At 31.5% G+C, this 14,809-nt stretch overlaps 1 protein-coding gene and 1 long non-coding RNA gene across 2 annotated transcripts in view; both read right to left on the bottom strand.

The window, feature by feature from the left end:
• The window catches only part of LOC125856156 (receptor kinase-like protein Xa21), a 139,328-nt gene extending 139,081 nt beyond the window's left edge, over positions 1-247 (bottom strand). Inside the window, exon 1 of the mRNA XM_049535712.1 lies at positions 71-247. Coding sequence (XP_049391669.1) covers positions 71-160 — 90 coding nt within the window. The 5' untranslated portion in view covers positions 161-247. The remainder of the gene's footprint in view (positions 1-70) is intronic.
• Positions 248-302: 55 nt separating this feature from the next.
• The window catches only part of LOC125856971 (uncharacterized), a 58,703-nt gene continuing 44,196 nt past the window's right edge, over positions 303-14,809 (bottom strand). Inside the window, exon 3 of the long non-coding RNA XR_007445579.1 lies at positions 303-324. This is a non-coding gene — a long non-coding RNA (uncharacterized LOC125856971). The remainder of the gene's footprint in view (positions 325-14,809) is intronic.

Below are 14,809 nucleotides of genomic sequence, written 5' to 3' on the forward strand. Positions count from 1 at the left end.
CATCAAAATTATTTGTTGCTCGTTGAATCTCGTGATAAGAAACTAATTGATGAGTCTCGATCTCCGATACCTTCTCCACATCTTTGGACTTCCCTTTCTTCTGTCGTTTCATCATCCAAATTGAAACCAACAAGAATATCAGAAAGGATGCAATAACCATTGGAGTAACAATTTTTAGCACAACCTCCTTAAGCTTTGATTGTTTTCCCGGATTATTGATAGCACAAGCAGGAATCTCCAATATGTGCACTCCACATAAACCTTTGTTCCCAAGAAATGATTGCAGAGTGGAATTTTCAAACACACCACCACTCGGTATTACACCTTCTAAATCATTAAATGAAACATTAATGCTTTTAAGGTAGTAGAGTTTTTCCAAAGACTTAGGAATAGTACCTGACAATGCATTTAAAGACAAATCCATGTATTCTAAGCTTATCAAGTTGGCAAAGGATAATGGAATTTGGCCAAAAAATGAGTTGTTTGATAGGTCAAGATACTGCAGGTTTTGGAGTTCCCCAAATCTGGTTGGTATCATTCCTGAAAAGTGGTTACTGTAAAGATATAGTTCTACAATGGCTTTCATTCCTCCAATATCTGATGGAACTTCTCCCTCTATTGAATTTCGTGACACACTTAGATAGAGAAGACCACTCATCTTCCAAAGGCTCAACGGAAATTTTGATGAAAATTTATTAGAACCCAAATAAAGATGTTGTAGCATGCTAAGATTTCCTAAGCATTCTGGAATTAATCCAGAGAGCTCATTACCATTCAGAAATAATAGAACCAAATTAGATAAATGGCATACCGCCTCTGGAATATGTCCCTGCAATTTATTGTTAGTCAGATCCAGCCCTTGGAGTAGTTTAAGCTTACCAATCTCAGGAGGAATACTCCCTGTCAAGTTGTTTCCTTCAATAACTAGGGTTGTAAGTCCACTCATGTTGCCTATGCTTGTGGGGATGAGACCATTGATGTGTGCATATGCTATATAAAAGTTTTGAATATTAGATGAAAGATTCCCAATAGAATTTGGCAGAACGCCATTCAACGGATTGTTACCCACTTGTAGATATTTCAACATCCTACAGTCCGCCAAAGAATTGAAGAATCGCAACTCATGCACTCTTGGTTCATTGGTAAGTTGATTATGATGTAGAAAGAGTGATCGCAGCTCACGAAGATTTCCTAAATTAGTAGGAATAGTTCCTGTCAGAATGTTATTATGTAGATCCAGTGTCTTAAGCTTGGTAGCATTTGTTATGAACAATGGAATTTCCCCTTCAAGATGATTGCCTCCCAATTTAAGTTGTTCAAGGTTCGGAAGATGAAGACTTGTAGTGGTTGGAATTCTCCCCGAGAGGTTATTGAATTTGAAATTGATTATTTCCAAAGAAGATATGTTGAAAATAGCCTCTGGAATTCGACCAATAAGATTAAAATTTTGGTAAAAGCTTAATTGCCTCAAATGTGATAGCTTCCCTAATTCCGGAGGAATTTGCCCCACTATGCGATTGTTTTCACAATGAAGATATTGCAGAGTGGAAATATTTCCCAATGAAGTGGGAATAGTCCCTTTTATTGGATTATCACTAATATAAAACTTCTCGAGTTTGGATAAACAACCAATATTTCTGGGTATCTCTCCAGTTATGTTGTTGATAGATATTGACAAAAATTTGAGCTCCGTGAGTTGGCATATGTTGGGAGGAATGCAACCAGAAATTTGGTTGTGATATACACTTAAAAAGTTGAGATTTGAGACAATATTTCCTTCATCAAGCAAGAGAGGACCCAAAAGGCTATTGATTCCAAGAGATAGGGCAAGAAGTGATGAAATATTAAACAATGTTGGGGGAATGAAACCTGTTAATTGATTATCAAACAAGTACAAAAATTCAAGCTGGCTCAGATTACCAATTTCCTTTGGAATGTTGCCGCCGACTTTATTCCCATACAAACTGAAGTTCAGCAACTTCGTGGCATTTCCAACAGAAGGAGGGATTATACCGGTGAGGCTATTGTCCCTCAGATTTAACACTCTAAGTTCGGGTACATACCATGGCCCTCTCCACATTTCACCACTGAGTTCATTGAAAGCCAATGAAATTACTTGAACTCTCCGGTTTTGAAATAGACTTGTTGGTATACTTTCGTTGAGCTGATTGTTTTTAACATCAATCACTCGCAAGCGAGGCAAGTCGCCAAGTCCATAAGGGATTCCACTGTGGAAGCTGTTGTTCCGGAGATTGAGCTCTCTGAGAAAGGACAAATTGGCCAAAGACGGGGAAATTGTGCCTTGAAGTTGCAAATTTGGAAGAGCCAAGGCCACAACCCTTTGCCTTTTTGGAGTGCAAGTGACACCAAACCAAGAACAAAAAGAAGTATTTTTGGTCCAATTATTGGCCAAAAAATGATTAGGACTTGTAATAATAAGATTTTTGAAAGCTAGTAGAGCTTGTTGGTCAGTCTCATTTGAGGAAGCAAATGATAAAGAAAGTTGAATTAGAAAGAGAAGAATCAATAAGACAATGTTCTTCTTCATGATTGATTCAAAGCTTGATTTGTTTTCAAATGTATTATATTATATAGCAACACTTATGTTGTTGACTTGACAAAGCAATTGGTATTTGCCCAAGTCTTCACGGCATCAACAACAACGTCACAGTGTAATCTCACACGAAGTCTTACCCTTACCCTGGGAAAAGGTAGATATCACTATTTTCCAAGTTTTTACTGCAAATGTATCCCCACATGTACTATCACATCAAACATAGAATACATTAATTTCTTTCATATGGAATGGTCCTTAAAAAGTACTCCCTCCGTTCCTATTTAGTTGTTCATATTTCCTCTTTTAGTTGTCCCTATTTAGTTGTCAATTTTGACGAATCAAGAAAATACAATAATTTTTTTTCCTATTATACCCTTATTTAAAGTGAAAAATTGTCATAAATAAAGTAAATAAACTTATGAACTTTTCAGCATTGATTAGTTATCTTGAGTGGATTTATTTTGGAAGTAAATTGTACTATAAGAGTAAAATTGTAACTTCACTATGCTAATTATTGTTGCCTTAATATGTGTGTCATTTCTAAAGTGGACAACTAAATAGGGACGGAGGGAGTACTAATAATAATTTTCATTGAAGTCCAAGTAACTGCTTCACCCCGCATAGTGGCATTAACACATAATGCTAATTAACAGACAGACCTTTGACTTTTCAATTTCTCTAGTTTTAATGTGTATTAGCATATAATATCAAAGAAATCAAAAGAACTTTTCTTTTTTTTATGTATGTAGTAGCTATTGAAATTACACATCTATATAACCTATACATCTTATCCATATTTGTCCGTTAAACTAATACACTTGATAATTTCTCTGGCGGTGTAAGGTTATTCATGTTATTTTTCACATATCTTCATTGCAATGATAAAATAAATTATAATAATGTGTTGGTTCTTTTTATATTTACTAGTTTTTTGATATGTGCGTTGCACGTGAATACCAATTTCAAAATATATGTTATAGTAAATAGTATTGGTTATTTAAGCGAAGATTTGAATAATAAGCTTCGCAAAAAATAATATTGTGGATTCTTTTGTGAATGTTCAATGTAGATCGTCATATATATCTCTTATTCACGCAAACCTCTTATCCCACTAATATTACCATATAGACAATATTTTCTTTGTATTTTTCTTGTCATCTAACCAGACATGTTTTGCATGTGTGTTCCACATTAAATTGTTTAGATGTCATATGAACATGTGAAGAGAGCAACTATATTTTATATATTCACATAATTTCACATTTGTTGTGAGTTTTTTTTAAAAATAAAAAACTCGGAATATTTTAAAATAATATATTTTGAAGTTAGAAGATCTTGTTAACTTGATAATACATTTGTGACATATATAATACTTTAATGTAAATACAAATACCTACCCAAATATAAATATATATTTGCATTAATGAAAATATTTATTGCATAAAATTAACTATTAAATAAATAATAAAAATTACTAATACAAACTTCAACTAGCGTTATTATAAATCATATGAACTTTTCTTCATCTAAAATACTAAAATCTTAAGAAATAGTAAATAAGTAAAACAAAAGGGCAATGTTTATCTAGTAATAACTATTTTGAAGCAAAATTTTTGAGATTCTAAATCACATAAGTAGCATTGATAAATAAAGTCATTCATTTGTCTTGAGCATATAAAACAAATCGTGACAGTTCTCTAAATTTTGAAAAAGATATTCAGAAGCATATATCTATATCACAAGAGAAATTGTTAAGAAAAACAAATGAATTTAGATTACATCATTTGGAACGTTACATATTAATGTATATGTTAAGCAAAAAAGTAATTATTATATCATCACAATTATTTTCCTCAAGTACTCGAGGTTATGGAATATACCATCTTACGATATAGCAACTTACTTCATCAGAATAGTGGTACCTCATATTCCGCTAAACTTCGAACTCACTCAACGACAATAAATCACACAAAAAAATTTAAAATGCAAGAAAAAGAGTAGAAGATTAAAAAAAATTATGGTTAAAAACTTAGAGGAAACCCCTCTATTTATGATCAAACAAACAATAGTATGAACAAATGTTTTTTGTGTTTTAATTATATGAAAAGTCATGACCTTTTCGAGAAGTCACAACCCTTTATAAAAGTCACAATTCTTTGGAAAAGTCACAACTCATAGAAAAATCACAACCCTTTGAAAAAATCACAACTTATTGGAATAGTCACAACTCATCAAAAAAGTCACAACCTAAGTTAGGGATATTATATGTCACGACCCAGACCGTCGTGATTGGCACCCACACTAACCATCCGGTGGGAGAACCACTACTACAACCCAAACCAAGCAATCAATCTAAAAACTAAGGCATATAAGTCAAATACTAAGGAAAGAAAATAGAGTTTCCATAAACTCTAACAAAAGTTCAACAATAACTAACAAATGCGGAAGAATTAACCTAGAACCTGAAAGTCAATGTACCAAAACTCTACTAACGACAAGTCTAAGAACAAGTGGTACAACCCCGAAACTAAACAACACCTTAAACAAAAAGTCTAAGTCCGAAAAGAGTGGACTTTAACAAGGAAGATCCATGGCAGCCTGAAAGAACTGGCTCACCCTTGAATCCGGTCACGCTCATAGTCACCTAGCTGGGGTCTATCCATAGCCACCTGAAGATGCCCTGTACTCAACAAAGAAAGAGCAAGTGCAGTATCAATACACAACCACCATGTACTGGTAGGATCACACGGCTATCTCACAAAGCGTAACATACATTAGTCAATACAACAATATAATCACATGCACATATCGAACATATACAATATCATCAACATATATGAACAATGAACAACTTCACGATTCTCACATATCACAGTTATATCAATTTAGAGCAATAAACCGTCTTCCAATATCAATCATCATTAGATATGAACGAACTCATCACAAGTAGATATGCAACACAATTCAATGGTCCTCTCACGGAACCTAATTCAATAATTCTCTCATAGAACCCAAACCCAAACAATTAGTATGTCGGAATATGGCAATCTGATCCCATATTTATGCTGGAACGTGGCAATCCGATCCAAGTTAGTTATGTCGAAACGTGGCAGCCGATCCCATGTATATGCCGAAACGTTGCAATCCGATCCAAGTTAGTTATGCCGGAACATGGAAGTCGATCCCATGTTTATGCCAGAACGTGGCAATCCGATCCAAGTTAGTGTGTTGGATCGTGACACCCGCCCATTCAACAAACCACAATCACAATCACAATGTATATTCTCACAATCATACAACAAGAGGTGATTCAAGGCATACAATTATTCAATTATCCTCATTTACAACAAGTGTGATCAATAATGCAACATTCACATACATACATGTATCATAATGAAGCAAGAACAAACATACATCACACAATCATATAATCACAACCATCACCTACCTCGAATCCAAGCTTGAATCCCCTAAGGCACTTGAATCTTCCATTTTCGGATTCTTTCCGCTTGTTCTATGTCTACAAACAACAATTTGTATGCAAGGATCAACAATCAAAGGTCTAATTATTCGGATTATAACAAACCCAATAACCCTAGACCAAACCCAAGATCCTAATACCCAATTTAGAGCTTTTTCCACCATAGAATCTATAACAAAATCCTCCCTCATCAATATCCACTCATTCTATTACGTTCTACGGATCGAAAAATGGATTCGGGGAGTGAAAAGCTTACCTTTAGCCTCAAGAATGGTGAAAAAATGAGTAAGAGTCGCCTGGGGGACGTTCCTTAGCTCGAAAAGTCGAAAAGTGCATAATGAGGTCATTTAGGGGTTTATTAATGACTTTAATTTGCGGCGTGCCCGCCACAGCTGCCCCGCCAAAGCGGAAAAACCCAGCGCCAAAGCGGCATTCTTGAGACAGAGAGTTATTTCAAGAATTCCAAAATTCTCATTTCACAACACACCTCTAACCCACGACACTTAGTAAATACCATTTACGCTAAGATCGATTCCGAGAGCTCTACTCATCCTAATTCAATTCCGTAGAGTCGTACGGATTCCTTAACGAGTTATCTAACTACTCATGTAATCAAAATCATAAATGATTCACCCGATTGTTACCAGATTTCCCTACACCTTAAAGACTCCGATTTCGTCCAAATCTGGACTAGGCTAGGAAATTCCAAGTTACTACGAAAAAGTTTTCTGACCCCAATTCTTTCTCCATTGGCTTTTCCATAATGACGGAAATCAGGTCGTTACATTATAGTAATTTAACATTCAAGTTAGAAGTTCATGCTTTTAAGGTAACTAGTTTTTTGACACGTGCGTTGCACATGATTACCAATTTAAAAAATATATGTTATAGTAAAAAGTATTGCTTATTTAAGCGAATATTTGAATAATAAGCTTAGCAAAAAATAATACTCCCTCCGTTTCAAAAAGAGTGACCTAGTTAGACTTGGCACAGAGTTAAAGAAAATAAATAAGACTTTTTAAAAAAATTAGTAGTTAAATGCAATTATGTATACATTTTTTTCAATTTGATGAGGTTCAATCATGTAATTAGTCTCATCTCACTAATATTACCTTATAGATCATATTTGTTTTGTATTTTTCTTGTCATCTAACCAGATGTGTTTTGCATGTGTATTCTACGTTAAATTGTTTAGATGTTACATGAACATGTGAAGAGAACAACTACATTTTATATTTTCACATTTGTTGTGATTTAAAAAAAAAAAAAAAAACTCGGAACATTTAAAATAATATATTTTGAAGTTAGAAGATCTCGTTAACTTGATAATACATTTGTGACATATATAATACTTTAATTTAAATACAAATACCTACCAAAATATAAATATATATTTGCATTAATGAAAATATGTATCTCATAAAATTAGATATTAAATAAATAATAAAAATTAAATTAATACAAACTTCAACTGGCGTTATTATAAGTCATATGAACTTTTTTTCGTCTAAAATACTGAAATATTAAGAAATAGTAAATAAGTAAAACAAAAGGGCAATGTTTATATATTACTAACTATTTTGAAGCATTGATAAATATACTCATTCTTTTGTCTTGACCATAAAAAACAAATCGTGACAATTCTCTAAATTTTGAAAAAAGATATTCAGAAGCATATATCTACATCACAAGAGTAATTGTTAACAAAAATAAATGAATTTAGACTAAATCGTGTTAACTTCATATATTGGAACATTACATATATTAGTATATATTAAGAAAAACAATAATTATTATATCATCAAAATTATATTAGTTTCCTCAAGTACTCGAGGTTATGGAATATACCTTCTTAGGATATAACGACTTACTTCATCAGAATAGTGGTACCTCACATTCCGCTAAACTTCGAACTCACTCAACGACAATAAATCACACAAAAAATTTTAAAATGCAAGAAGAAGAAGAAGAGTAGAAGTTTAGAAAAAATTGTGGTTGAAAAATGAGAGGAAGTCCCTCTATTTATAGTCAACAAAGGGTAGTATGAACAAACATTTTTGTGTCTTATCTGAAAAATCATGACCTTTCCGAGAAGTCACAACACTTTGGAAAAGTCACAACTTATTGAAAAAGTTACAACTCTTTGGAAAAGTCACAACTTATTGAAAAAGTCACAACTCTTTGGAAAAGTTACAACTCATCGAAAAATCACAACACTTTGAAAAAAGTCACAACTTATCGAAAAAGTCACAACTCATCAAAAAAGTCACAACCTAACTTAGGGATATTATAGTAATTTAACATTCAAGTTAGGAGTTCATGCTTTTAAGGTAATATAGATATAAATATAGATTGATATAAATAGTTAATGATTTGCTCTGCCTCTCAAATTAACTGGTTCGTATTTTCATATTCCAATGGTGGATTCTTTTCGTATTCTCTAATTAATTGAAGTAATTAATGTGTGTATAATATTTAGACTTCTTCATATTCTATAATATATTTTATGCACTATTTTACTTTTTTCTTCTTCTTATGTTGAACTTGAAACTTGATAATATTATATTTTGATATCTTTATTATTGAGAATTCAAAGAAGTAAGACAAATATATTTGACACTTTTTTTTAAAAGAAAAGGAACGGATAAGAGAAAAAAGGAACGCGTTAAGGACATTAAGGTTAAAGCGAAAAAAGGAGACGAAAAATTATAGACAAAAAGTATAGAAGAGGTACATGTAATTAGATTTATAATAAATACACAAAGAAATATCATGTTTGTTAAAAATATATACAAAAAAAATCATTTTTTCTTGAATTGTTGTTTTTTATTTACCTTTTATTAAAATAAAAATAAAAATATACAAAAACCAAGTACTATAAAAGATCTAAAACTATTAAATGATGAAAACTTATATCAGAACGTATGAAATTAAATTAAATGTGAATACTTAAAATTTGAAATATTTGAATTTGAAAATTAAAAAGAATTTTGAAAATTAAATGTATCCTCCATAGGTTACTTCAGGACGAGAACTTTATTTTTTCGATGACAATTATAACCATTTGGAATTACTAATATCATGTGCCGTCGAACCTGGGAGGTCCTAATCTAACAAATCTCTCAAAATTCTTCTACTCGGCAACAAACATTGATCAGTAGCGGAAACAGGTGGAGTTGTAAATCTCGGAGGTGCCAAAGACGGTACTGAAGAGGAACCACGAGTCTGAAATCCCACACTAGGCCCCTGAATTGGCGGTGTAGACCATGATCGCGAGGTCCTATCTGCGATCACGATCTAAGAAAAGAAAAGGTTCATCGCAACCGTGAACCTATGGGCCGCGATCACGAAGGCCCAGATCAGACACTAGAAACTGAAAGTCAACAACTAAACACAAGAAAAAATGCCCCTAATTGGACCTTCGGAAATCGTCCAGAGTCCGATAAAAATAAACGGTACATTCTATCCCACTAAAGCCAACATTCCGAACTCAATGGGATCGTCGAATTTCTGAAACAAGGTCAAATAACAGAATTATCCTCCCAGTCCACTCTTAAGGCCTAAAAATCAACTTCTCATCCAAACGCCCATAACTCAACCTAAGGCCTCAAAAACAATATATCTTACTAGCTCAAACTCGACGTTCTGAACATGATGGAACTGACGAAATTTCCATCTGACGATTGAAACTCAAAATGTTGACCAAAGTTAACCCTATCAAGAATTCTCAACTCAAGAAGAGTCAAATCACCAAAAACATACCCGATTGCATCGGGGGCCACACCAACCATTCCCGAAACACAAACTAAGCATGAAAACACTAAGGAAAACGAAAAACATTGTTATTTCACAAATAAAATAAAATGAATGGGACATTACAAACATAATCTTATAATTCGACGGAAAATTTGAGAAGCATTGAATACTTGTAGTCTCAAACATGTCATTTACATTTATATGACTATAATTTATTTATTTTCTCACTACAAATAAAATGAAATATTTGACGTTAAATATAATTTTTTACAAGCGTACTAATAAAGTTTAAATGGTTGTGATTTTAAAGTTAAACGTACTAATAATTTTAAAACATTTTTGATGTTATCAACAAATAAAAATGAACGGAAGAAGAATTAATTAACTCTAACCTAATCAAACTAATGTCAACAACCATCTCTATTGCAACAATAAATATAGTGATAGATACTACTGCCAACTAGACAACAGTTATTTCAATCTCATTTCCTTGAAATTTCTTGCGGAGCAATTTAGCGGTAGTTTCTACAGTCAATTCTAAGTACTCCCTCTGTCCAACAATAATTGTTCATTATACTATTTTGGGATATTCAATAATACTTTTTTACTTTATGAAATCAATGGATAATTTTACACTTAGTTCCTAATTTATCCTTATCATTAATTACAGTCATTTCGCTATTATATTTTTCAAGATAATGTATTTATTATATTCAAAGGGTGATATAGTAAAATTACCCTTCTATTTATAGTTTCTTAAGAAGTGTGCAAAATTAATAGTGGACAACTATTGTTGAACATAGGGAGTACTACTTGGAGACACGTAATTTTTGACCGAACGTAAAATTTTACACTATTTTTAGAGCTTAAATATTTTTATAAATCTAAATTAAATATTTTAACTTTTATCTTATTTTATTAAGTTTATTTTAAAATATTTGAAAACAACAAAAATAGAATCACTTTTTTAAAGTAAGTTTTATTTTTAATTGTTTTAAAAAAAAGAAATGAAAAGTTACAAAAAATATATTTTTTATTTTAATTTAGATTTAATAAATAAGGTAGTGTTTCGTAATTATATTTTTTGATTATCTATTTAGCTTTTCTTATAATTCTCTTTTCAGTAATTTAAAATAGTTAGTTAAGATTTTTATGTTTTTTATATTTTAATTTAATTTTAAAAAAATAAATATCCTACACTACCCATTTTCCTCCACTACCCCAACCACTCACAAAACTCCACAACACCCATTAACCCTACTCTTCCTCACCCACCTACACCAAAACACTACCTATATACATACTACTACTATATCCTAAGAAGAACACAGAGACAGACGAGGAGAGAGAAAAAGCAATCAAAAATCTGCACAACACACACGCTGCACACAGAAAAAAGTTACAAGAAAAAGAATAGGAAGAAAGACTCCATTTTATTTTACTTTGCTTTTAAAATTTACCAATACATTCACATATTTTCTTCTTTTAACATTACTACTTTCATTTAAACACAATACATTTACGATCACAAACAACCTACAAAAAATTTGTGGTGTTCTAATCGAGCTTCGGTCAAGATTTTGCGGTATTCAACTTTACCCCATCTTTTTAATTTATTTATGGAATTTGATGTAATTTTATGACAAGTTTTCTTATATTTTGTTTCATTCATGAATTTGATTGAAATGATAAATTTTTTTGGTTGTTATATCTCTATTTCATGAATGAAGGTAGCTTTAATCGATGATTATTCATTTTATTTTATTTATTTCTATTCGCTAGTTGTGACCTCTTAAAAATGAACGGGTCATGACTTCGTTCTTGCCTTGATTTAGATAATAATGATAAAGTAGGTATAGTTAGGCTAAATAAATAATAAATTATTATTATTTTATTTTCATAAAACAAAAATGAGATTTATTTTTAGCAATTCGGTATTATTTTGTTGGATTAGAAAGTGTACATTTAATTTTGACATCAACTTTAAGAAATTGTAAAAAATAAAAACATATGAAAATGATCAAAAAATTTATTCTAGAAGTTTAGTATTTTACTTTATTTGTTTTTTGTTAGATCAAACACTTAAACAAATTAAAAAATATTTGTTTCAATTAAGAATGTGGCACATCTTTTTTTGAGACATTAAAATAAACTCAAGGATGCGATGACGCACCTTGTCCACTAATATAATTAGTTTTTTTATTAATTTAAAATAGTGACTTATAAAAGATAAGGTTATTAAGTGTGATGCAAAGAAGACAGTTATGTCTCTAAATGTCAAGATCAAGAATGCGGTTACGCATCTAGGTCGAGACCAAATAAAAGTTCAACAAAAAAAAATGCGAACAAATAATGGCATGTAATAATGTATCCAAAAATAATTTAAGTCAAGTATAAGTCAATAAAAGCGACCGTGCTAGAATCACGGGATTCGAGAGATGCCTAATACCTTCTCCTCGGTCAACAAAATTTCTTACCCGAATTTCTAGTTCGCAGACCAAATAAAGAGTCATTTCCTTTTGATTAGGGATTAAACAAAAAGGTGACTTGGAACACCATAACTCAATTCCAAGTGGCGACTCCGAAACAATTAAAATAATCCCTAGTCAATACCGTCACTTAAATTGGAAAAACCCTATCCGCCGTGCGAAAAAAGGGTGTGACACTACTTTTTGAAATTTCAAAGATATTCATTTTTTTTATATTGTAGGCAAAGGAGAACAAATAATTAAAGGGTGGAGAATCTTAGTAGCTCGGTTGATTGTCTTTTTACTTAAATTTTCAGCTTATTGATGAGGATTCGATTCTCCACATTGTAATCCCCATTGGCCTATCTAGCTTATGTGGATTCACGTGAACGTATACCACATTAGCTAGATCTGCCCCTGACCACATCACAGCTGGCATTGAACATCTATTACCATTGCAATACCTGAGAGCATAATATTCGAAATTATTATGTCTCGAACGAGCTAGCAAAATTTATAGACAATCATGTAAAATTCAATTGCACCAACCAACCTAAAAGAGATTATATATTATCTCTTTCGTACTCCAACGAGAACATTTGCTCCCAACCAACTGGTTATCATGTAATATGAATCTTTATCTCCTATATATCGTGCTTGAGTTTTCGGTAAGTCTACGTGGATTCTAGGAAAGTGTATATTTATCAAGACAATTCCTAATTTTAGGTCCACCTTATTGCCTTTTAACTCCATCAATCATCATGATTGTACATGCTAATCATAATTACTAAATTATTAATATCAAGATCTTGAACATGATGAACTCAATTAAAAGCATCGTAAAATACTCGTATGAAAATTAAATTTAGACCATATTATAAGGTTACCAATTCTTCTATGGAAGTGACAGTTGATAACTCTAAAAGAATTCAACCATTACAACCAAGGTATTGGAAAAGAGCCATGAGCTAGAAGTTGTAGTTTCAAGACTTAGTCCAACTACAACTCATGATATTGACTTGGGCAGTGACATGTTTGAGGACTTAGTCCAACTACAATTCATGGTATTGACTTGGGCAGTGACATGTTTGACGGGGATGATGAGGAGGATATGCTAAACATATTAATTGATAAGGTAATCAAGGTTGGGGATCTCTCACCTAGGTAACAAAGAAGTGAAAGCAACAGAAGCAAAAAGAAGACACATGAAAGACAACATAGTTGGGATGGTAAGGTGACTAAGGAATTTATTTCAAGACATCTACCGAAGCGACTGATAAAGCAAAATCTTATGATAGTTTCAACAACAACAAGATCCAATAAATCCAAAAAGAAGTGATGAACTATCAAGTTTTGTTGGACATATTTGACGAAGAAGATAAGAGGGAAATACTTTAGGTTACTTTACACGAGCAAACTATCTTTTTTAATTCCTACATATATAAAATGAAGTTTGAGGTTGATAACTTAACTTTATTCTTAGATTTTTATTTTTGCCTTACTAAAACATCCTTATTTGTAGTATCATCACACAGTGGCGGATCCAAATTTTTTTTTGAGGGGGTTCGAAGTATAAAGAAGTAAACACGTAAAATTACAAGATGAAAAACCGAGTGACATGGGGGAAAAATATTAATTTTAATCCGCGAAATTTAATTTATATTGTCATGTTGTGTTTAGGTTCTTCCTACTTTTACCCTGTTCCATTGAGCTATTAAAATTTCTAGTGTCTTTCCTTTTATTTTGTAGTATTCTATTTTTTAGAATTTTTTCTAAATTTTGAATTAGTGCACATTCAATCACATGTTACTTTAAAAACCATCAAAATTCTTTAGAAAAGTGTAAAGATCGAGTTATTGATATTATAGTGCATATTCAGAAGATAAATAAATGACATCGTCGATTTTTTTTAGTTCATTTAATTCAATGTACTAGGTTAATCATTTGTTAAAAAAAATATTATGAACCAATCAAATAAGTTTAGTTTAGTTTTAATCTCTTTAGAATCAACTTGAAAATAGTAAGAAAGAGATACAATGAAATTAAGAAAAAAAATCAATTAAACAGATTTTATTAAAAGAATATTCACAACTTTTAAATTTTTCCATTCGATTAATCTTAATTTACTTTATTTTATATAATAATTTTCTAATTCAATTTTAAATTTAATAACAATTCGTCATTTTTCAAAGAATTTCTTTAAGTTAATACATGAGAAGAGAGTTATGTAGAAATAAAATGAGCAATATAAATAAAAATAATAAAAGACAAAAATATAAAAAATGTGGGTAATAAATTTAAACAAAGATAAATTGAGAAAAAAAATATAACATAAAAAGAAAAAAAAAACAAAAATAATATAGTTGAGGCCTTTTTGGGTATTCTAAGCTCAAAACCTGAGCCCACCTCACCCTTTTCAAAGCAAAAAAAAAAAAAGGTTGAAAAATATTGCACTCAACAAGAATCAAACTCAGAATATTCAATTTAACAATGAACCCACTAGCCAATGAGCCACGCTCCTCTTTAGTTGTTGAGGGAGTTTATTTT

Source organism: Solanum stenotomum, chromosome 2 (genome assembly GCF_019186545.1).
Source record: "Solanum stenotomum isolate F172 chromosome 2, ASM1918654v1, whole genome shotgun sequence".
Classification (NCBI taxonomy): Eukaryota; Viridiplantae; Streptophyta; class Magnoliopsida; order Solanales; family Solanaceae; genus Solanum; species Solanum stenotomum.